The sequence below is a fragment of the Apus apus genome, chromosome 1 (assembly GCF_020740795.1).
Source record: "Apus apus isolate bApuApu2 chromosome 1, bApuApu2.pri.cur, whole genome shotgun sequence".
In the NCBI taxonomy this organism is placed as follows: domain Eukaryota; kingdom Metazoa; phylum Chordata; class Aves; order Apodiformes; family Apodidae; genus Apus; species Apus apus.
In genome coordinates, this window is record NC_067282.1 from 156,698,389 (window position 1) to 156,723,461 (window position 25,073).

General features: G+C 35.9%; 1 protein-coding gene across 3 annotated transcripts in view; it reads left to right on the plus strand.

The window, feature by feature from the left end:
* BLTP3B (bridge-like lipid transfer protein family member 3B) overlaps nucleotides 1-25,073 on the plus strand; it is a 58,887-nt gene that overhangs the window by 15,315 nt on the left and 18,499 nt on the right. For all 3 annotated transcript variants that reach the window (XM_051616435.1, XM_051616426.1, XM_051616445.1), the window contains 13 exons: nucleotides 2,095-2,257; nucleotides 3,351-3,389; nucleotides 6,429-6,520; nucleotides 8,046-8,235; nucleotides 10,858-10,998; nucleotides 11,627-11,797; nucleotides 13,072-13,252; nucleotides 14,029-14,112; nucleotides 18,082-18,264; nucleotides 18,367-18,485; nucleotides 20,290-20,431; nucleotides 21,140-21,333; nucleotides 23,264-24,759. In XM_051616435.1, the coding sequence (XP_051472395.1) occupies nucleotides 2,195-2,257; nucleotides 3,351-3,389; nucleotides 6,429-6,520; nucleotides 8,046-8,235; nucleotides 10,858-10,998; nucleotides 11,627-11,797; nucleotides 13,072-13,252; nucleotides 14,029-14,112; nucleotides 18,082-18,264; nucleotides 18,367-18,485; nucleotides 20,290-20,431; nucleotides 21,140-21,333; nucleotides 23,264-24,759 (3,095 nt within the window). In that variant the 5' untranslated portion in view covers nucleotides 2,095-2,194. The remainder of the gene's footprint in view (nucleotides 1-2,094; nucleotides 2,258-3,350; nucleotides 3,390-6,428; nucleotides 6,521-8,045; nucleotides 8,236-10,857; nucleotides 10,999-11,626; nucleotides 11,798-13,071; nucleotides 13,253-14,028; nucleotides 14,113-18,081; nucleotides 18,265-18,366; nucleotides 18,486-20,289; nucleotides 20,432-21,139; nucleotides 21,334-23,263; nucleotides 24,760-25,073) is intronic.

Below are 25,073 nucleotides of genomic sequence, written 5' to 3' on the forward strand. Positions count from 1 at the left end.
TGAGAGGTATTGTGCTGTGACTGCAAACATTCAATGACTGCTTTTTTTCTTCTAGGAATTTGAATTAGCCAAGTCAGATGAGACTTGCAAATATGATTTCTGAGATGGAAGGCTTTATATTTTGCAGTTACTGATGGGATGTTTTACTGAGGTTATTCAGATTTTCTCATTACTCTTTCTTGTTAAAAGGAACAAAGAAGGGTAACCAGAAAGTTAAAAAAATAATGCCTTTATTCCCTTCATAATGTTTCTAAATGGAGCATTTAGAAATATGTATTAGTTGTCAATGAACATGTATATGTTGGTAGCCTTATCTTCATTTAGCACTGAAATTATGAATATATATTATTCATGGATCAAAGCTCATTCTTTCTGGATTATTTATGCCTTGTATGCGATACAGAAACAACTGCAACACTTCTGTCATAAGAAATGTAAGAAACACGTCTGGTATTATTTGCAAATAGGCACTGAGTAATTTCAGTCTAGTAAAAAACAAACAAACAAAAAACCCAAAACCCCAGACTTTTAATTCTGAACAGGCTTCTTTCTCTGTGCACCTCTATCCCAGATGTCTTGATCTTTGAGAGTTCCTCTTTGCAATTAAACTGACGAGGGATGAAACTCTTAAGTTTTGATGTTTGGCTGAATGTTTTATAGGGGTGAAAAAATGGCTGTTTTCATTTTGTCAGGCTAGGTAAACACATTTCCAAAGCTTACTGTCACAAGAACACAGTAAAGCAGTTGGACTGAGAAAATGCCTGCCATGCTTCAAGCCACATCTGGAAACTGTTAAAAGGAAAAGCTTGCCAGCTGCCTTCTCCTTCTTCCACCATCTCCCACTGAGCATCTGACTTAATAAGGACCTTGTGGTTTGGTTAGAATTTGGTGGCTGGATGGGAAGAAAATGTTGGAGCTGCACCTCCTGAGACGTCACTTCAGGGTTATGTTCGATGCTGGTAGGCAGACAAACCCCTTTGCTCTCTGCCTGCAGAGTGTCAGCGTGGCGGTAGCTCGGTCGGAAAAGCCCTAAAGCAGAAAGCAAACGGTGTTTTCTGCTGCCTCATCTTGTGAAATTAGACCAAATCATGAGCAGAAACAATTTTTCATGGAAGAATGCACGTGTGGTTAAGCATAGCTCATTCTTCAGCTTGTAGTAGATAAAGTGTTACAGCTGTTGATTTGAGGGTAGAGTACCCATGATTTTTCTCATCCTCACAAGGACGAGAAAAGCACAGTCGTATTGGTTGTCCTATTGTATCAGTAAACCATAGAATCTTAGAGTGGTTACGGTTGGAAGGGATCTTAAAGATCATCAGGTTCCAACCTCCCTGCCATGAGCAGGGACATCTCACACTACATCTATATCAAGGTGCCTTTGAAGTGTAATGACGTTTATTGCATATGAACTCTTTAAAAATAATAGTTCTGGTTTTTAGACCTTGCATATCAGATTGACCTTTCAAGTTTTCATCCGATATTTTTTTACACCATCTTGCTACTTGTGTTTGTATATTTTTAATCTATGTTATTAAATTCTATGATTATACCTAATGAATATTGTAAATAAAACTTTACTGGTTTACTGTAAATATATAGAAAGGTACAATTTATAAGGAGTAGCTTTTTGTTACTCCTCCTGAGTGAATTCTAAGCCACTCCTGCTTGCTCTAAGAATGACAGTGTAAGTTGTAGAGGTTTTGGATTATTTTTTTTCTCCTTTTGAAATACTGAAGAAGAGTGAAATGGATTCAACTTCTACCTTGCATAGTTTAATATAAATAGTTAAATAGTTTGAATCAAAGATTTGTTATTCTGGGTGGTGCACAAATTGAAACATACCTCATAATGTATCTAATCTTACTTATGGAGTCTATTTTTTTTCTCTTCCATTTTGTAAATTGAGTTAATGAGATGCCAGAACTTAGAGGGACAAAGTAATTCCATGGTACTGTTCTTTTCAGGGTGAAATTGTACCTAAGAACCTAATAATTGCTCATCCCCAGATCATTGTTTTAAGTTAAATTGTCACTATATGTGGGACAGCTCTGGTTGCTTTATATGCATTTACTTAAGTTTCCTGTTTCTTCCTAGGTTCACCAAAAATCTGTCACCTGACAAGATCAACCTGAGCACATTAAAGGGAGAAGGTCAGCTGACCAATTTAGAGCTGGATCAAGAGGTGCTTCAGAACATGCTGGATCTTCCAACATGGCTTGCTATAAACAAGGTCTTTTGTAATAAAGCATCCATTAGAGTGAGTATTTTATTATGCCAGAATGGTAAATAGCCAAATCTTTTTTTTTTCCCTTCTGTATTTGTAGACTTTCAAGCAACCTTATATTAATAGAAAATTGTGGTGAGTGTTTAATAAAATTTTAGATAAAACCAAAAATCCTACTAATTTTAATTTCTCAAGTGATTACATGAAATATGTACAGAAATTATTAAAATTAGCAGTGATTTTTTAATTTATTTTTTTTATTTCTGAGTAGGATTTATTCCTGCATGTTCTGAAATAGGGGTAGAGATAAAAGCTTGTATTTCCCTGTGGTCATTAATCTACTGTAATTATTTATTATTCTTTTTTTTATATGCTATTTCCTCTCTTTACCCCTCTCTTTATATTGCTTTCTCTCTTACTCCATTCCTGTGTCCAAAACCATCTTTCTGAGGTAATATGGTCTCGGTGGGAAATGGGAAACACTCTAGATCTAAGAGATGTTGCTTTTTTGGTCATTGTGGCTGTTAATTGAAGCCATGTATATAATCTGTCCTAGATTATACTAATATGAGAGTAAGAAATGAAGCTATGGCATTTTTTTTGACAGATGTTATGATCTGGTCAAATTTTGGCAGCTCTTCAAGTATTTTTGTTTGTTTGTTTGTTGTGTTTGTTTTTGTATTTTTTTCCCTTACTGGGAGGTTGTCCTCATTTTTCTGAATGCAGAGAACTTGATGCTTTTTTGCAGGCATCCCATTAGTTGCAGGCCAACAGAGCAAATGTGGATTTTCTTTCCTTTTAAAGGAAAGAATGTGGAGGACAGTGTTGCTTTTCTGGTGCTTGACAACTCAGTATTAAAGAGAAAGATTATTTTTTTGTTCCTCTATTTTCTGCTCAGTGATAAGTAGATTCTGAAGCTTTGTTTTTAACACCTGAAATAAATTTGTGTGAGCATAAATTTACTATACAGTATTTTCAGATAAACTTGATATTTTGAAAGTACTACTGTTCTGAGTTCACAAGTTACAAATATAATTTGTATGCATATAACACATTCTAAATAAATGCTGTATTTTACTGTATTTTTAATAATTACTTTGCTTTAGAAGAATGTTTTCTCTTGCAGATACCATGGACAAAATTGAAAACTCATCCCATCTCTTTGGTGAGTTCTGAGATCAGCTCCTGAATATACTCTGTAGAGCATAACTTACCTGAAATATTTGTATTTTTCTCTTGACTTGAGTCTAGAAATAACTGAAACATTAATAGGCCTTTACTGAGTATCCTCTCGGTAGTGGTAGAGCAAGACAAAATGCCGTAATGTTTTTTTTGGCATATTTTCTGTGTTTTGCTTTGGTGGGTTTTTTTAGTCTATGGCTTTGGGCATCAGCAGTGTAGTGTTTGACTGTTGGCTCATTTCTGTTAAGTTCTTCAGTTACTACATCTTAATTTGGATTCACTTGAAGGGTAGTAATTTGTCAAATTAACCCTTTTACAAATTTCTGCCTGTGCTTTGGAGCTGTCTTTTAAAAATATTTTTCTGTTCTACATCTGGACTCTGCCCAATGATCGCAGTTTGAGCTGATTTGATACACATAACATTTACAGAGTTTCTGTAACCGCCTAGGGTTCAGTCTGGATATAAATAGAATTTCAAATGTGTAAACAGGATTCAGCAACAATTAGAAGTAATGCTAATTCTTGCTTTTGTGTAATTTTATTATTTATTTTGAAGTATCATAAGAAACGTGGTAGCACCAGAAATTATTTGCTTGATGACGGCTAAAGTTTCTTAATTGCATTTACTTATGAATTAATATTCCTTTAATTGTAGTGCTTCTCAGTATTGCAGTGAATTTCTGAACGTGCTTGTAATTTCTTAGTTCTGAATCAGACTTGGAAAGGACACATTTGCTAGTGACCCAATTGTAATGCACCAATGGCAATACAGCTTCCTCCTGACACACAGAGCTTTAAGTGTGTTAGTGCTGAGGTGGGATGACTCAACTGTAAGATGAAACTGCCAAATTAGGAAATCAGTTTAAGCCCTGCTATTCTTAAAGATTACATGCATTGACCTACAGTAGAAAGGCCTGATTGTTTGCTTTGCTCGTATTGAAGTTACATGAGCAATCTTTGAGGCTAAGACAACGTTCAAGGTCACCTTCTTTTACATAAAGCTTTCCTTGAACAAGTGCATAACATGGAAATTGATAATAGAGGTTCATTCGTCAATGGCAGACTGTACAACAGCCTTTTTATCTTCTAAACTAAGATGAATTCAATGGTCTAAATGTCCAACTTCAGCCCTTTATTACATCACCAATCTTCCACTGTTTTAGTGGGAGTATTTTTGCTACTGAATGTTTAATTAAATTGGATCAGCTTCCTCTGTTGTCATAGCTTAGGAGGTAACTAAAACCCACTTGTCTAGCCAAAGGTACTTGCATTGAGGTGAGTCACCCTCTGTAAAAATCTGTCTGTTAACATACTGGCAAATACTGATTTATTTTTGCTCATAATCAATTCCTGTTTCTAGATGAAAAATTATACAGTTTTGAGGACTGCTTGGGGTCTCAAAGATGCTATGCAGCAGTTTTTCCTCTGCCAAAGATACAGTAGTTGCCAATGACAAATGAACAGACATCTACATCCAGATGTTTTTTGTTAACTTCTATGTATACTAAACAAACTCCTTAAATCACTGCCCTACTGTTCTTTGCATTAGTCATGTAGTGAAGGAAATTGTTCCAGAGGTCTTAAAAGATACTTTAAAAGAGTTGTCAAACACTCAAAAATGGTAGGACAGCCAGAAGAAATCTTGGCTTCCACCTGCATCCCCAAGATAAAATAATGTGGGGTTTTTTCTTGCTTTTTTCCTCTGTTTTTGTTTTGCAAGGCAAGTTATTTATTGAGACAGCTGAGAAACTACTTTAAAAATGTTTAGATTTACTGTCAACAGCTAACACTTCACTTTAAGCATCACGACATACTGAAGTATAAATAAATCCAGAGTAGAGAGTTTATGAATTTCTACGTAGTAGTCAGGGCATTTCATAGATAATAGCACACAAAGTTTGTGGAGCAAATAGATTATAAAGACAGGCACAATTAATGCAGTATGATAATAAAGTCCAGCAGGTAGGCCAGATTTAATTGTGAAATATCTAAAATGGAGAACAGAGCCTTTTAGGCCTTATTCCTGAGAGGGGTTGAATGGAGGAATTCAGAAGGGGTGCTATAAAGTCAGAACTAGACAAGGAAGTAATACTAGTTGTGTTCTCAGTGGGCATCCAACGAGATATCAGAACTATAAGCACTAAACTAAGAGCCTTTCCAGGTTGTCTGATAAATTTAGGACACAAACATTGTAAATGAAATTAGGAGCTTCTTGAATTTATTCAATCACTATGAGTAAGGTTTTGCATTTGTTTTTCTCTCATTCTCTTCACCCCTGTTATTATGCATTATTTATAATGTGTTCTAGTTCTGCTATTTAAATACAGTTTTCATTTCAAATAGGATTTTGGTGTCTCGTTCCCTTAATTCACAACTGCTTTTGTAAGGGTCCCACGCCAAGTACAAAGAATACAGTAATAGCATACAGTTTGACTGTAATATCGTCTGTTGCAAGTTATACTAGAATATATCTTATTTGAAAGTACTTGTTTTAATAGCTTTTCTGAAGATTCGTATGCTCACACAGAATGTATACATGCTCATTTGTGTATATTATATGTATTCAGGTTTTGATGAAAGATGCAGGGCCAAAACTGCACCTACTAAAATGAGTTTTAGTTGGCTAGCTTCAAATATATTCCACGGACATTTTAAGAACTTATTGAACCATTTGGAAAACTCAGGAGCTATTACATATTTCACTGAAAGAACAGCCATATAGGAGGAAAATCCACATAAGTATGCTTTAAATCATGCCCTCTTTGAAATGGGAATTTTTGAAAATATGTGTGATGGATAAATAATAGTCAGGGATCAAGAATTCTGAAATGCAATATTTGACTAGGAAGGTCTATTAAAATTCTCAAAATTTTAACATTTATATGAACAAATTAAAAGGAAAAGGTAATCCTGATGCTTTATGAAAGTTTATGGGAAGATTGTCACAGTAATAAATGTTTTATGTATATTTACTTTGTTGCCTCTTACGTCTCAAATTTTTGGCTTTGTTTTGTTTTTCAAGTCCTTGGATAAAGTTGTAATGGAAATGAGCACATGTGAAGAGCCACGTGCCCCTAATGGGCCCTCTCCTATAGCAACTGCATCGGGACAGAGGTCAGTGACAACACTTATATGTAATTGATGCAAAAAAGGTTGAATTACTTGTTTTGAATTACTATAAGACGGTCATATTCCTTGCAAATTTCCAGAAGTATATAGGGTTGTGACTTGCTATTTCTATCTCTCTAAAATTTTATTTTATTACATGTGGGTGAAGTAACTTATGTATAGTGATAATGGAACTATCCAGACCCAAGCCTGGAAAGAACATCTTAACTATGTATGGGACTTTCTAGGCATATTTCATATGAGTGCTACTATGGCTTAAAAAATATACCAAGATGAACTGATAGTAAGTTTTTTGAAAATTAAGGATAACTTGCCTTCAACCTATTTGGAAAATACATAAAACATTGTGGTGGGTTTTTTGTTTGTTTGGTCTAAAAAAATGCAGTAATAAGGGCTATTGGTTAGTGTGGTGTTTTAAATTTCCTTCATTGTATCAGCCAAATCTTACAAAAAGATTTCATACACACTGTATAGCCCAAAAGTTAATTAATTTGGGAGGACAATAAAGCATTACATCAGTGAATCTCCACATCCACCCCTCCTCCCAGGCATTTTCTTTTATGGACCTGAAACATTTTTCAGTGGACATAGGGACCCATCTACAGAGAAATGAATTTGATGACACGATTGCTTTTCTTGTTTTAACTTCCACGTAATATGCAGAAGTAGTCCATGGCTCTCTACATCTCCTAAAGTACAGCTTGAAATTCATTGCCATAGAGATTCTGTGTAGGATGGAAGTTCTAAAAAGAAATGAAAAACTGCATAAACTGTACTTTTGAAATAAGGAGGAAAGAAAAATCTGAAGGCAAAAAATTTTAGATGGCCAGGGCATACTTAAAGTAAAATTTTCCATTCACTAGTTGAAAGTAGTCAAAACGCGTAACATTTTTATTAAAAAATGAAGTGCAACTGCTATATCATTTTTAATACTGGAATGCATATTTATTTGGTGTGGAAATGTACCCACCGTTTAGGATGGCTTTCTTTTACAGAATGAAACAAATAAAATGCTCTAATACTATTTTGTATCTATGGAAGATAGTAGTTTTAATGGACAGAATGAACTTAGCTTATAGCAATATAGACTAACCCGACTGGAATTGTCCAGTACTCCTTATGTATACATAAAGAAGAGTAAGATTTCTACTTACTGCTGTAGACTGTTATTTTTATGTATATATAATATGTATTTTATTTTTCCATACATTTGTGTGTCTCTATATACAAAATATATATCATGGAGAATTGCAATAATTGTTATACTTTGTGGACATGTATCTTGATCCAAAATATTTTCTTGAATTATTATTTTGCTGTTAGGACCAAAGGGTAGAGAAGAAACTATTGTAACCAAGATCAAGTATATTTAACAAAAATTCCTAAGTGGAGAATACATTAAGAACTTATTTTCTGGTTTGTTTCATGTTATGCTTCAGCTATTTGATAAGTTTAATTTTGTGCCCTTTAATTAGGTATGTATTTAATATGTTGGCGTTTCACTTTTTAGTGAATATGGCTTTGCTGAAAAAGTGGTAGAAGGAATTTCAGTTTCTGTGAACTCCATTATAATAAGGATTGGCGCAAAAGCCTTTAATGCTTCATTTGAACTCTCCCAGCTGAGAATATATAGTGTAAATGCAAACTGGGAACATGCTGACCTCAGATTTACAAGAATACAAGAAGCTCAACGTGGAGAGGTAAATATTTTGCTAACTTTTTTCCTTGTTTTTGTGGTAAAGGAGGAGGAAATTGATTTGCAGTCTTACACAGTCTAGGAGACATGCAGTGGTTGGAAATGGGCACATTCTGTGATCAGTGATTTTAGCTGTCCTGTAGGAACACAAGGATGTAAAAACAGTGGATAGAGACAGATCAACCATTACATCTCTAGCAGTGTCCAAAGTGGGAAGAGCAAAGACCAGGGCAAGCAGATGTACTGTCCCCCTTTTAGATTCTTCAAGCTTGTGACCATTATGAAATGCAAACTAGACCAAACTTTTAAGAGTACTTAAGGTGAAATGAATGGTTTAATAAATGTGAAAGATAGGATGTTGTTCTGGTTTTTATTATTATTTGTAGAGCTTTAACTGGTTATTTATTTGTTTGAGAGGGTTTGCCTAATAAAGTTTTATTTTCTTTAAGCACTTCTGAGTTTTAATGAAGTTCCTATGCCAATTTTTTTTTTCTTGCAATAATTATATCATGTATCCAAAAAAGTAATAGGAGTAAAGTACATATTTCGCTGCTGTCTGGGAAAATGAAAACAAGTTCTGGATTGGTGTACACTAGTCTTTTGATTTCTCTCATTTAACGTAGTTAAATGTCTAGTGAGTGCAAGGTTGATTTTAAATATTGTATTTTGTATTGAAGAAGACATTTAGCGTGCATCTGGCTTTGGATCAACGGGTGTTTCAAATTTTGTCCATGTTTATTTATTTTGAGCCTATTATTCTGGAGCAAGCAGAGTTTACTCAGAGTTAAGGAGTCTGGTAGTTGCTTTTTATGTAGGGAAATAAACTCCAAGAGAATGTTATAGTTAAAAACACCAGAAAAATAATAAGGTCAAAACTGTTTTTATGACAGTTTATTTCCTGCAGCTTCTGTGCAGGCTAATGCTCATGTGTTAATGAAGTCTAAAAAGTTTGACTAGATAGAATTTTGTGTTGCCATATTTTTCTATTTTGTGCTTTTTAAAGAAAAATCTGATTCTGTTTCTCCTTTGAGGGCTTGTTCATTTTTAGTGGAATGAATTCTGGAAACACAGATTTCTAGGAACTGTAGCAAATTATTTGTTAGCAGGAAATTGGATTAAAAGGTGAAAGAACAAAACCAACACTGTATTATAGAAATAAGTTGTGCTAAACTGCATTTTAAGGGAGTAAGCTTTTAGGTTTGTAGCTACAGTCTTAATGTAATGAGGAATCGCCTTATAAATTTTTAAAAGCTTCCATTCATGCTCCATCTCCTGGATAAGGATGGTAGGTGCTCTGCTTTTCTGCAAATAGTGTTTTTTGCATTACTCTGTGCTGTGCCTTTCCATCTTACTTCCCAAACACCTCAGGTTTGTTTTACTTATCTATCTGCTTATATTCGCAGGACATTGGCTGTACAGTTTTCAAATGGATGGAGAATGACAGCTGAAAAATAAGGCACATACAAAACAAACTCTTCCCTCTTCCACTTTCCGCATGGCTTATCTTTTTTTCTTCAGAGAGGAACATAGGAAGGAGTTTAGTGGAACTAGAATTAATGGTTTTTACCTCTTGATGTCCTGTTCATTTGATGTTCTCCATGATGCTTCTTCTGGTCAATCACTCCTTCTCCCATGTTTAATTTTCAATGTCCAGCTGTACTTATGTGCCGGCGGCGAGGGAAGCAAGCAGTCCAGAATCAATGTGATTGATAAAGCAAGCTTCGATTTATTGAATACACAGTGTTACTTTTATACCCTTTTCCAAACCTACATGTAGTGAATTCATTGGATGGTAACCACACATAGTGAATTCATTGGATAGTAACTACTTGTAGTGATTTCACTGGACGGCAACTACTTGCAGTGATTTTACTGGATAATAACACACATCTAAGTTCCAGGGTTCTTCCTTGTTTTCTATCATTCTACTTCTCTACCTTGTCCTTGAGTTAGTTTAAGCTAACAGAGATTGTTTATACTTGTGTTAGGCTAAAAAAAGAGATTGCTTGTACAGCTGCTATTTGTGCTACACTCTCAAGGCCTCTCGAGGAGATAGCAAGGGCCCATGGCCCTGCTGCTCAAGCCATTCTACAACACTTATGGCTCTTGTATCATTATTCTAACGTTTGCTTGGTGCTTCTTCCATATAACGGATACAAAGCTCGTGGAGTCTCTACAACAGACAACGTGCTCAGTGTTTGACTGTCTCTTAATTGATACAAAACACTCCAGAAACCTCCCCCGTGCAGTCCTGTCACTTCCCTCCTCACTCTTTTCCTATATACTAGGATTTAGCCTTTTTGAACTAAACTACACAATCTCCTATTTTCCCTCTATTAAAAGCGACCTAGCACACAACAATTCTGACCTGTATTTTCTTCTAAGTATTTGAAATGCTACTTGGAACTGGTATAACGTTTTCGTGACATTCTGGAGGTAAAAAGAAGGATCAGGGCTTCAATTCCTGACACCTATGAGTAGAATAGCAATGACATGTATTTGTTCTGTTCATATGGCTATACATGAAGCACAGATATATACATACATGTGCATTCCTGCACATGCTTAGGCACAAGTAAGTGGTTATATTGCATGAAGTTGTTTCTCTTTTTCTCTTTCTTTAAAGGTTTTGACTTTTAAGGAAATCACCTGGCAGATGATCAGAATAGAAGCAGATGCAATCCAGAGTTCAAAGCATGAAATAATGAGTGCTCCAGTTCGACTGATTACTAACCAATCAAAAATTAGGGTCACACTGAAGAGAAGGGTAAACTTAAAAAGTTTGAGATATTTTATTATTTTATTAATAATTTTTTAACTCATACTCTTAATGCATACATGTATATGGTAAGAGTTTAAATTTAGGCCGTACAAAATGTAGAATTTCCATAATGAAATTTTTAATAGCATATAATCAGTAAGACTGTAGGGTTTACAGGAACTATTGCAAGCAGAATTTGAAGATGAAGACCTTGCTCAGGTCATACTAATGAAATTGTTTGACCCACAGAGCTTTATTTATGATGATGATGCATGTTGTCTTACCTCTGTGGATTCAGGCAATATTTACATTATATACATTTAGATAAATGCATTAGTTTAATATCCAGTGCATGCCAAACAAAAAGTGAGATACAATTACACTGTATCTTCAGTGCTTTTTAGTTAATGAGAGAAATACAATTTAACATAAAAGATATGTTTGTTATTATGGTTGGATTCAATTATCTTAAAGGTCTTTTCCAACCTGAGTGATTCTGTGATTCTATTTATGTGAAAGAAATTTGCTGTTTGAGAATTATGGTTTTGCATTCACCTTTTTATTTTCTTGTGTTTCCTATAAGAAGTGTAAATATTTAATTGACCCATGTCTTATTTAAACTTTTATCCTACAGCTGAAGGATTGTAATGTTGTGGCATCAAAACTGGTTCTGATTCTGGATGATTTGCTATGGGTTTTGACTGATTCACAGTTGAAAGCCATGGTGCAGTATGCCAAGTCTCTTAGTGAAGCCATAGAGAAATCAACAGAACAGAGAAAAAGCCTGGCTTCTGAAACAGCACAGGTAGGATAATTGATTGTTTCATTATATCATTAGAAGGTGTAGCTGTTCTAAAATACACCACAGTGTGGTTGTTTTTTGAAATATTTTTAGAGAATACTTAGTTACTTATTTTTATTCACCTGTACATCTTAAATCACATTGGGAATGAATCACAGTAATATAAAAGATACTTTATTTAGCAAAGTTTTGTGTTCTTTTGCAGGAAAGAAAAAAAGTTGTATTTCTTTATCCACATACAGAATATTTAGAACTCTGCATTAACTTAACAGCTGATTAACTATTTAGTAAATTTTCTCTACTATTTAGAAAATTTCTGAATATGAATTAAAAAAAATAATTGAGATATGCCAAGGTAAACATAATATGGGGATAGATGTGCTTACTGTAATGATATAAAGTGCTTGTCCAGTTTGTTTTCATGGTCCTGAAAGAGCTCTCCTTCATGCAGTTGTCTTCTTGGAATGTATAGTGAAAAATAATTCTACTTTTGACATATTTCTGCTGGCATAAAAGTGGTATGGGTGCTGCATACTAGATACTGTTATGTAAATCTTGATCTTCTTTCAGCACTTACAGCACACTAGACCAACTTGGGTTTGTGAGGGTTGGGGGGAGAGACCTCTTGTCTGTGAGGAAGCAGGACAAATAAACTGGTAAAAGGTGGTCCTATAGAAACAAAACTGATTCAGTGAAGACACTTGCTTAAAATCTCTTAAAGCTGATGGAGAGTTCTGTTCATGTGGTAATCCTGATTATCTACGCTGTGATTTGATGGTTTAGCTACAGTAATCTAATAGTAGGCTGTTACTGAGCAGGGAGGTCCTGAATTTTCAGTTCCCTGTGTGTGCATCTCACCAGTTTCTTGGCACTGGGACTGGCTCACATTTGACCCTATTGCAATGCAGTTTGAGGAACTAAAGTAGCAGAAACAAGCCCAATGAAAATGGGATTGTTTTCTGCTTGTTCAGTTCCCTGAACAGTTTGCAACAAAATTAGAAAAATAGCGTTGCTGTCAGTGACACAGGTGTAAAGAAGAGGGGAGAAGGAAGGATGGGGGATGAACTGGCATTGCATCTCTGTGCCACTGAGCCATTAGCTTAACTTAGCTTTATTCTAAAATAGCACATGTAAATCTCAGTAATGATCCAAGGTGAATGTATGTGGTGCAGATTTTTTCTTATTGGGAAGGCCTGTTTTGAGTGAGTAGGACGATACTTATATTTGAAAGAAGAGAAACTTGATAAATCAATATTTATAACTAAGTATTTTTTCAGAGCTCTGCCCCTGCACCCAGCTCCCAGCAGGTGAAAGCGCATCAGACAACAGCAGCACCTGATCAAAATGATGCAATAGTAAAATTGTTTAATGATTTCGATGTCAAGGAGACTTCTCATCACTTAGTTATTTCCCATTTGGACCTACATATATGTGATGATATCCATTCTAAAGAAAAAGGTAACTTTTTAAAAAAAGTAGTCATGATTGATTGAATTGTGCCATATTTATAATCAGAAAAAAATAAGACAAATGGCAGCACTTTCATGCCTTTTAAAAGTGATTGGAGGAGAATCAGTGTATATCCAAGGAGCTGGCTAGTCACTGAGAAGAAGAGTGTGAAAAACACTTAGGTTTTAGTGAATGTGTTTCCCTGACTAGGGAAGGTACTTGAAGAGCATAAGGTTGACTGGCTAGAGACCCATTTCCTTACATGCAATATAGCTACTGCATTTGGAATTCATAATTGTTGGTGAGATGTCTTTATTGGTCCTTTATTTTTGGCCATGAAGTTTAAATTTAGCAGTGGAGAAATCAGAACAGAGGACTCAGAAGACCTCTTCCCTGAAATAGAATAAATAAAATAAGAAATTCTAGTCACAATATTCTTGAAAGTAAATGTTGACTTTGAATCATAATCATATATTCTGTGTGAAAGGTTTTGTTTCAGAAAAAACTGCAGTAATGTGTGTACAAAGAGTTGTCTTTTTAACAAGCACTTAAAACAGTATGCAATTTGTTAGTAGTGACTGAGTACAGAACTCAGAGTTCTAAAGCTGATCTTTAAAAATCAGTGAAGACCACCTGAATGAAGTTTTGAGGGAAGATATTGAGGTTTTATGGATAGCTAGTAAAAGGGAGGAAGAAGTGTATGTTAGATATTTAAAGAAAGGTACCATCATAAGACTGGCATTAAATACAATGTCTACAGAGCTAAGCATTGTTTTATTTTACAGACTCAAATAGGCGTGTTACAGGAGGGGCCATGCAGCTTTCCTTCAGCTATTTAACAGTGGATTATTATCCATTTCACAAAACAGGTACGAAAGTGAACATTTTGTGAAATACTTGTGAATCTTTCTTAAATACTAAAAAATCTGTGTATGTGTAGGACTTGGATAATATTGCTCAAAGTGTTTGAAATACACCCTTTTTATTTCCCTTTATATGCAAAATGAAAAAACAAAGGCAACGGCTTGGGAAGCAATTTAATTTGTGTGAATGAGCCAGACACTTTTCACTGTTTTATTTCATCAACAAAATGGTATTTACATATATCTGACCTGAAAATAATTGTCTGTTGACAGGAGAGGGCAGTACAGCAGATTGACAATTCACTAATTGGATATTTGCGAGAGTCAAATCTGCTAGATTTTTTCAATATAGAAATCTAACATTTTATGCCCATTTCCAGGCAATTTTTTGTTCTATTTTATTTCATTAACATAGCATCCCAGCATGTAGAAGTTCAATTACGTAGCCTTTCGTTAAAGAATCGGTATTCAAAAGATACTAGCAATTTCCGAAGAAGAATTTCTTACAAATCCTTCCTAATAAATATGTTTTTCAGAAATCTAAAAAAATTAGAAGTGACAAAGTACATTTGGTGTTTAATTTGAGATCAAAGGCAATCCAGTACAGTGGAAGGAGCTTTTAGTTGGCAGAGGGGTTGGTTGTGCTTTGTTTTACTTTTTACTAACACAGACCAGTCATTTTGGAGTGATTATCCACATACATTAAATACATGATTTAGCTTGCCTCACATCCTTGTCACTCATGGTTGCAGATGGAATCACGTAATGTCATTTCTTTCATAAATAACAAGTGTAGGTTTTGCACCTTAAAAAATGTAACTTAATGTAGGTCAAATAAACATACAGAGCCACAGAAAATATGCTGAAGATTATCAGTATTCTTCCTTTGCTATAGATTGACTCAGTATGGTTTGAAATTTGTGATGTTTGTTTCCTTTCCTATAGAAGTGGGACGTTAAGTTACAGGAGTTTTAACACATGCCTGTCTTGTGATGCAGCTATGTTTTTTATTCACTGTCACTCCTGATTCCTGCTATTTTTAGGTGAGGGTCTGATATGTGATTTCTTTGAGCTCTCCTCAGAGAAAATGTAGAGAACCAGGAAAATAAATAGATTATTTCTTCTGGAAGGATTTTTAGCCAGATTGAAACATGCGCTGTAGACTCTAGGATGGGTATGTTAGAAGCCCGGTAAGAACTCCTTTAGGTGATGGCTACATAGGACATCACTCCCCCTACATGAAACCAGTGATGGAAAAGATCATCTGCAGAGCAACGGTGGTGCCTCCAAAGGTAGTGTTCTCCTGCAGTCTTAAATGATGGTCTGTACAAGTATAAGTAACAGAAATCTAGGTCTCACTGGTAAGCTATGGCAAAAATCTGCCAAAGGTGGTCATGTTTGGTCCAATAGGGTGTATCTGTGGAGGGAGAGGGAACACGCCATAGTTTTCTTTTCTGCTTTAAAAGCTTGTCATCCTCTATGGGCTAACTCATGACAAGGGTGGGAGTCCACTTGCTGAACATAAAAGGAGCACATATTAATCTTGAAAGGTAAAAGGGAGTTTTTTAGCTGTGTAGCTACCATGCTTCTATCTACTGCTGCATCAGGCTATCAACCCCATATGGAAAGCTTTCCTACCCTGAAGTCAAGGCTCTGCATTATTGCATACTTAAGGATGACATTGTATGAATACTCAGTAGGCAAAGAGGAAACAGCTGTATATTTCTGTGGCTGTTACCAGACTGTTTTCTTGTTTTGTACCTGTGGAATATTTAGAAATAGCTTATTTGGAATAGTCTTGGAAACTTCAATTAATCCTTCAGGAAAAAAGCCCTTTATTATTTATCTTTGCAAATCTGGTTCTTGTGAGGCTGATTTGTTTCATTGTTTTTGTAACAGACCCTACTCAGAAAGACTCTAAAGTGAGTCTGAAACATAATTGCCACGGGGTAGCTTTCTAATCCATTGAATATCAAGCCTTCCAACAGTAGCCTTTCATAGTACTTAAGAAAAATGAAGCAGATTGTGTGTCCATCGACTGTGATAACACTAACATAAACCAGATTATTATTGAATGTTGTAAACCTGCCTGTACAGCAATCCATCTTGTCCTCCCAGACCTGCTCTCGCAGAAGCTTTTATCCAGATCCATTATGTGTGCAGCTCATGTGCTGCTGGATGATGATCAGAGAAAGCTACTGCTTTGCCATCGTGCAGGACATGTTGCAGCACAGGAAGTAGTTGATCAAGCTGATATATTGAGACAATATGAGAAACTGGAAAACATTTTCTTCCTGGACAACCAGCAATAAATTCAGATGGTAGCAATATCAGTGCCAGCTCCACTAAAATACTATGTTCTTTTAACGGTCTGGCCTGTCTCTCCACTTTGCACAGATAAATGTGGCAACGATATCTCCATATATAGAATTGTAGAATAATTGAGGATGGAAAGCACCTCTGGAGATTGTCTAGTCCAACCCTTCTGATTAAAATCAGTTGAAGTAAGCTTCCCAGGATTGTGACGAGTTAGGTTTTGAATAGCTCCAAAGGTGGAAACTCCTAACAACCTGCCTGAGCAACCTACCCCACCGTTTAATCACCCTCACAGCAGAAAAGTATTTTTTAATCTTTAAGTGGAATTTCTTGTATTTCAGTTTGTGCTTATTCTGGTTTTTTGTGCTATGAAGCACCACTGAGAAGAATCTGACTCCGCTGTCTTTGCTCTCCCTATCAGACATTTTTACACATTTACAAGATCCCTCTGAGCATTCTCTTTCTCAGGCTAAACAATCCCAACTATCTAAGCCTTTCCATGTAAGACAGGTGTTTCGGTCTCTTAAATATGTTTGTGACCCTTTCCTGGACTCACTCGAGTAAGTCCATGGCCTTCTTGTATGGGGAAGCCTGGAACTAAACCCAGCACTCCAGATGCAGTCTCACCAGGGCTGAGTAAAAGGCAAGGCTCACCTCCCTCGACCTGCTGGCATTGCTTTTCCTAAGTAGCCCAAGGTGCACTTGCCTTCCTACACATCAGGGACACATTGCTTGTTCATAGAATCATTAAGGTTGGAAAGGACCTTAAAGATCATCAAGTTCCCACCCCATGAGCAGGGAACCCTACCACTAGACCAGGTTGCACAAAACCTCATCCAACCTGGCCTTAAAAACCTCCAGGAATGGGGCATCAACAGCCTCCATGGGCAACCCAGTCCAGTTCCTCACCACCTTTATAGTGAAGAATTTCTTCCTAATATGTAACCTAATTCTCCCCTCTCTCAGTTTAAAACCATTACCCCTTGTCCTATCACTGTCTTCTCTGATGAAGTGTTCAACCTGTCGTCACAGATTTTTTTTTCTGCAAAGCTGTTTCCCAGCTGATCAGCCTCTAGCCTGTAGTCTGGGTGTTGAAGTTGGATTTCCCTTTGAAGTCCTTGAGATTATTGTTGGGTCACTTTTTTAGCCTTTTAAGGTCCATCTGAATGGCAACACAATCACTTGGTGTATCAGGTGAATAAGTTTCTGAAAAGGGACCAGGAACTTCTTAGGCGCACAGTTCTGTCAGGAAAGATAAGTGTGTAAAAAAACTAGCATGAGAACATAATTCTGTTACTTGCTCTCACGTATTTTTTTCAATGAAACATTTTTTTTGCATGTTCTTACGTAAGAAATTAATCATGTCATTGGATTTCTCTGCACTGGAAATATCTGATAATGTTTTGAGCATTAGTTAGTGGTGTTAAAAGGCAGGTGGCAATATTACGTTTTTTTCTGAGTGAATTTGTGAAGTAGTGAGACTTGTTTGCATGCAATATACAATCTCTGTTTTAACGTCTGTTACAACTTCTGTTGTTCTATAATTACAGCATGCAATGAGATCATATTTTGAAGAAGAATTGTGAAATAGAAATTCGTGATCATTTCGGAGCAGGCTTTCAGATGAGTTAATATTTCACTCATTCCTCTTCTTTGCAGGAGACAGCTGTGATCACTGGATGCATTATAGTGATGCCACTAAAACCAGAAGTGGATGGGCCAAAGAATTACTAAATGAATTCAAAAGCAATGTTGAATTGCTTAAGCAGGCCGTGAAGGATCAGGTCATAGATTCGCCTCCCAAATCACCACCTGCTGTATCTCCACAAAACCTACAAACAGGTACTTTGTTTGTGTCACTAATGCTCTAGTTCCATTCAATATTAAAAGTTTTCTAAAAAAGGCTGTTCTTTTCAATGATTTCATCACTATTCTTTCCTACAGGCAAAGAACAGATACCGAAAGGAACATCTAGGGCTTCCTCTGTATCTTCCCAACAACCAAAGGGCAAACTGATGTCTAGTCCTATTGTGGTTAGACTTGCAGATTTCAATATATATCAGGTACATTTCTTCAAGTTAGTAAAACTGGGGCCACTTCGCCCTTGACTGTTACATAAATACGGTTTTTAGGGGACAGTTCTGAAGCCCATTGAAATTAGTAGAAGTCACTCCATGCATTATTGGATTAGATCATTATGGGCCTGCTTTTGCTTTGCTAAAATCAGTGGCTATTTTCTTATTGAATTCATATGAGATTATACCCCATCACAACTATGTTTAGGATCCATGTTTTTCTATTCCCCAAATCCTGACATTTGGCATGTCATCTTTTATTATACCATGTTAGTTACACAGCATTTTAATGTAAGGGTTTGTATTTCATGCTTCTCTTATACCTAGATGATATTAATTTTTTTAAATGTTAAATTAATGGGATTTAAATTTTTTTCCCCACTCTTTCCTCCCCCATTGATATTTTGAGTAGACACTTTAACCTTTCTTTCTCCTCCCCCCCAATTGTTTCCTTGAGTAGTTTTATTTGCTGGCTGTGGTTCAGATTTGCTCTTCGATGCAGGTAGGAGGCAACTGGAATAGAGGAGGAATATATCTCTAAGGCAAAATGGTAGTGTTGCAGGAGGATCCACACTTAAATCTCAAGTTCTGACAAAAATTCTTAGCTTGTGACTTCGACTTGCTCCTGTTTTAGTTTTCAATACTTTTTTCCCATATCTTGTCCAGTAGAGGGGGAGGTTGCAGCTTGCTGCCAGAGGTGTTCATCTGTGTTTCAAGTGGTTTTAATAGTATCATTTTGTACTGTCAGGTGTTTTCATTTGCCTTCTACTATGCAGATACTTGTTTCCTCCTCCCTACACAAGTACATTTTCGTTTTTTTTTAATTGCCACTATTTCTGTACAATTTACAAAAAGATATTTTTCTAAATAGATCTATTAGTACTTGAACTTGTGTGTGTTAACACAGATGTTTGCAGCTTGAAGAGCTACAGAGAGTGAAGCAAGCTCATAAAGGTTGTATATTCATTATTTCCGGTGAAACTAATACAAGTGGACATCATCATATATTCAATATTAATAAGTTGGCTAATTTCAAACTAGCAGTCTGACCTACTAAATGTTGGATGAAACAGCTTTGTTTTGACAACATACTTTTTAAACTTCAGTACATTTCAAGACTTTTAAGGTCAAATATATATATCGAAGAGTGATCTCTTTCTTGTGTCATAATTTACATTGGAAGGAAGCAGAAATGGAGTATTACTGTTTTGTAGTCTCTTAACTCTCTGGTGAAGCAGACCTTCAGGCATAGCCAAGTATACATATTTCGCCAGGTAATGCTGAACACTGTACTTAGCAGTATATAGTGGAGAGTTGGCCCATGTACTGGAATCTGTCCTTAGAAACAGTACAAGGAATTCCTAATAAACTTATCTAGCTCACCTATCCCTTATAATCTAGGTATGGGATCCTTTTGGACAGGTGGTATGCAGATACACCATGTCCCAGCATAATTGCTTGTACAGGAGCTGTAGTGTTTGCAATAAAGATATCAGATGATTCCAGGCTTCTGCTGAATGCCTTTGAAAGTGACCGGCTGCCTCCTGCCTCATGTGAAGGAAGGGGATCTGGTACTGTTAATACTATATAGTTTTCTTGTGAAACTGTTCTATACAGAGTGCTTCTACTGCAAGGCAACTAGGTGTTTCTCAGTGTCAGACTTTGTGTAGTTGGGGATCTACATCTGAGAGCAGTGGAATGTACCTTACTAGGGGCAGTGCCTTGCAAACTACAAATGCTTAATGATTCATAAAAATATATGTTAATGAAGTTAATCTTTTATCTTTTACAGGTTTCAACAGCAGACCAGTGTCGTTCTTCCCCTAAAGCTCTGATCTCTTGCAATAAAAAGTCACTTTACCTTCCACCAGAAATGCCAGCTATTCATATTGAATTCACTGAATATTACTACCCAGATGGAAAGGACTTTCCTAGTAAGGCTTTTTTTATACAAACCATACATTTTGTGTGTTACCTTCACTTTTACAAAGCTTAATTTCAGGTTGACAACTGGAAACTAATGGCTTTCTAAAACATAAATAACAAAACACTGCTTCATTTCCACAGTGTTTGCTCCTGACAAACTCCTATAAATACCATTTTTAATAAACATGGTATGAAGTCTGAAAACACTCAGAGCATTTTTACTGGGACATAAATATTTTCCAACATACCTGTGTTGGTCTGGCTATGTAAAAGAACTCAAACTATTGCAGTAGCATCTAAGACACAGCAAAGATCTGCTGGAGTTATTTTTATTAATATGTTATGGGACTGGCCCTGGTTTGTATACAGAAACGTCAGTGGATTTCTTGGTGATGGGACTTGAGGACAGCAGATCTCCTTGGTCCTGCCCTTCCTCTGTAATGAGGACATTCTCACCTTCTCCTCAGACTTCATTTTATTGCAATATTGGGCTTTACATTAAAAAATTCAGTTGCTTGCTTGGAGTGAGAGAAAAAGCACCACTTTAGGTATCCCCTAGCAGTTTCTTCTTGGGACCAAAGGAGTGGCTTTCCATTCTTTCTCTGATGTAAAATGCTGGTGAAATGTAAGTCTGCATTCGTTTTAAAACCCAAGACCGAAACCCATCCCTGAATGTTTTACTTGTTCTCATGGTTTGGTTTTGTTTTCTCTTTTAGTTCCATGTCCAAATTTGTATGGCCAGCTGAATGCTTTACAATTCACTCTGGATGAAAGAAGTATTCTTTGGCTAAATCAGTTTGTGTTGGATTTGAAGCAGAGCCTTATTCAGTTTATGGCTATGTACAAGTTAAATGACAATGCAAAATCAGATGAACATGTTGATGTTAGAGTTGATGGACTAATGTTAAAGGTAAGCTGTCATTGAGGATTGGTTTTGTGGTTCTTTGGAAGAAATTACTTTTTCTCTTATTCCGATACCTGTTAGCCAAGCAGCTTAAGGAATAAATGAAAAAATAAATTCATAAACAATGCACACAGTAAGAGACACTGCTGTGGAAAACTGTGCAGAATATAATGGTTTGAAGACAGACATCTGTCTTTTATACTACTTCATCTGTGTCCTATGGATATTTTGGTTTTGTATTGAAGGCTTAAATGGGAGTATTAAATTATTTCAGTGTGTTCAATGAAGCTGACATGGCAGAAGAAATAAAAATTGAGCACTGAAGTGTAAATAACTAGCAAAAAATTCATATTTGTGCTCTGTATTAATGCAGGGGCCCTTTCTTGTTCCTCTGGTATATCAAAACCTTTGTCTCAGTAGTGAATGCCTGGAGTGAAGAAGGTAGTTCAACTGAAGGCTTATTTCCTTCTCCAAAACCCATTCTCACTGTTTTCTGTTTCACACTGGCCCTTGGCACTAGGTCAGGTACACAAGTTCTCTGTATGTTTATTCCAAAAGAGTGAAGCTTGTTAATGCAGCTGAACATCAGGTTTTTGTTTCCCTTGTCATTGTGTTAGTCTTGGAAGGAAAAATGTTTTACCAGCCTCGATTTGTGTTGGGCATTTGTTTTCAAGGTCTGGAGGTGAACAAAACAATGAATTTTTTTAATGGTGCCCACAGGAGAGGTTTCAAGAGTTCTAAAAAGTCAGCATATGGAGAGATGTTTTGTTTTGGTTTTTTTTCCTAATGCTTTTGGTGCGTATTTAATGGAGCTGGTTCATGGTTTATACTGAATGAAAACAATTGTTGAGAGCTAACGACCAGGCAACTGCAAATACAGATTGATCCAATATCGAATTACTGTATGTGAATACCCTACAAAACTAAGGAAGATAAAAGTACTCTTAAATCTCTCAAACCTGGATTCATCTGAATGATTTCATCCTTATCTTAACTGTATTGTCTTTATTTTAGCAAATGATGAATTTTTTATTATTGGTGTACTTGATGTTTTCATATGATACAGTTTATTATTATATAGTTACCTATTTGGTTACTTTGTTCTGAGTCCTGTTATTTATGTGAAGAAGTCTCATCTCTCCCATCTTTAAAGTGTCTTTGGGATGACTTACTCTCATCTTTCTAGATTCAGCATTGGAGATGTTGTGACAGAAGGTAGTATCACTGGTAATAGCAAAACTAGTATGGACAAGAAACATCAGATGAAGGATTTGGCATAAAAATATGTTTACTTTAAAAGTTGCACTAAAGATATCCAAGTTAAATTAAATCCATATACTGAACTATTCTGGTTTTTAGGAGTCAGAATATATTTTTATGATGAAAATAATTTATGATTGTCAGATAATGGTCACAAAATACCTGTTCTGTATTCTGCAATATTAAGAATATTAGCTGTATTTGTTTGTTTGTTTTCTTATATCTTAACCTAGAAATAAAATACTGTACTACTCAGTGCAGTGAAAAACCCTACTTGACAAATCAAATTAAAAACCAGATAATTATAATTTGGAGTTAAAAGTTAGAAATACTTGGAATGCTGGAAGAAACTTTCTGCCAAGCTGTTTCTGAGTTGAAGAAATATGATGCTTCAGCCTAATATAGCTGACCTAAATCTAAATTCTTCAGTTAAGAAAAGCCTGAGACCCTTCACATTTTCATACCAACATTGAGTTTTAGATGCCACAGCATCCTCCTTAAAAATGAGAGGAAATGACAGTCTGCGAGCCTGACTGTTCCCTGTTCTGTGTCAGTATAATTAGTTCTCACAAAACTGTTTATTTTAGCTGCCATGTCTCTCATTTTGTTTCTCTAATGATAGTACCTTCTTAATCTTCATGTTTATAACTAGACAAAATATATATCTCTCTTGCAGTTCATCATTCCATCTGAAAACAAACCTGAAATTCATAAAGATCAACCTCGTGCAATTTCCATTCAAAGTTCAGAGATGATTGCTACAAATACAAGATACTCGCCAAACTGCAGGCACTCTGATCTGGAAGCTTTGTTTCAGAACTTCAAAGACTGTGAATTTTTCAGTAGAACTTTCACCACTTTTCCTAAGTCCCAGAAGAATTTTAATCTTTTGCATCCCATCTTCCAGAGACATGCTCATGAACAAGATACTAAAATGCATGATGTTTATAAAGGTTATATCATCCCAAAATTGAATAAATACGCATTAAAGGCATCTGCAGCTACTGATGTTTGGGCTGTGCATTTTTCCCAATTTTGGATAGATTATGAAGGAACGAAAAGTGGGAAAGGCCGACCAATAAGCTTTGTGGACTCATTTCCACTTTCACTTTGGATTTGCCAGCCAGTAAGATATGCAAATTCACAAAAAGAGCTTTTATCGCATAATCAGACAGCTTTGAACATTCCAAAAAGTGAATCTAGTGATCTTGCTAATAGACTGCAACGTAAAAAACTTCTAAAGGAATATTACAGCACTGAGATGGAGCCCTTAACCAATGGCATTCAAATGTCAGACACTTCAGGAGTGCTTTCTGAAAGCTCTTCTGATGCCGATGTACATGTTCTTGTCCATGTTCAAAAGCACGTAAGCATGCAGATAAATCATTACCAGTATCTTTTTTTGCTGTTTCTCCATGAATCCCTTGTATTGCTCCTGGAAAACTTGAGGAATGATGTAGAAGCGGTGACAGGAAAACCTGCAGAGCAAACAGATGTCTGCATTGGAATCCTACTGAAAAGTGCAGAACTAGCCTTACTACTCCATCCAGTGACTCAGGGAAACCCTTGTAAGTCTCCAGTTGTGGAAGAAGAAAGTCCAATGGCATCAGAGCTCTCCCCTTTGGGAAATGGAGAAGCTCTTACCTCAGAGAGTAAATTAGCTGGCAATAAGATAATGCAAGCTGATATTACTAATTTTGATTATGTGAATGACTGCAAGCCTTTGAATGCTGAAGTTAATAAAGCCATTTTAATAGATCCTCTTTTGTTTAAATCAGACAGTAATACGGATTTTCAGAAAGGAATGTCATTTTCAGATGATGCATCCGATAAAGGTCTGGGAGATACAAGTGAAGGAGGAAGCAGTGGACTTTTTAGTAGAAGTGATTCAGAGGAGGTCTGTGGACCTCTAAGTGAGAAAAGTAACTTGCATCCTAGGGATTCAGCATCCATTTTAAATCAGAGAGAAGATTCTACTGAATTCTTCATTGATAAAGAGGATGACAAAAACATATTCTCAAATATGAAAAATGAACTCGAAGGTACAACTGAAGGCTGTCTTAACCAAGTCACTGACTTGGAAACAGAAACTGCCTTAGAATCTGAAGAGCTTGAAATCAACAGAGAGAAAGTGACTTCAGTTAAAATGTTTGCATCCCAGTCTTCATCCAGGTATAGAAGATTTAATACTAAATCAGTTTTCCTAAATATTTGAAAATATTTATCTGTCTTCTTGGCCACATACTTTTAGTAATGGTCAATGGAAGTGAACATCCAGTAAGTGAAAATTTTAAAAGTATATAAAGGTATAAGATACGCAGTCACCAGCATTCAATGAAAGCTAAAATGAACTGTTAATTTATTTAAACTATTTACTTTGAGTTGAAATGTTGTAAAATCTGTATTGAGACAAATACTGGCACAAATATCTGCAGGAATGCATGTTGTTTCTATGCTGATCTCCTTTTCTTATCAAAGGGTTGTTG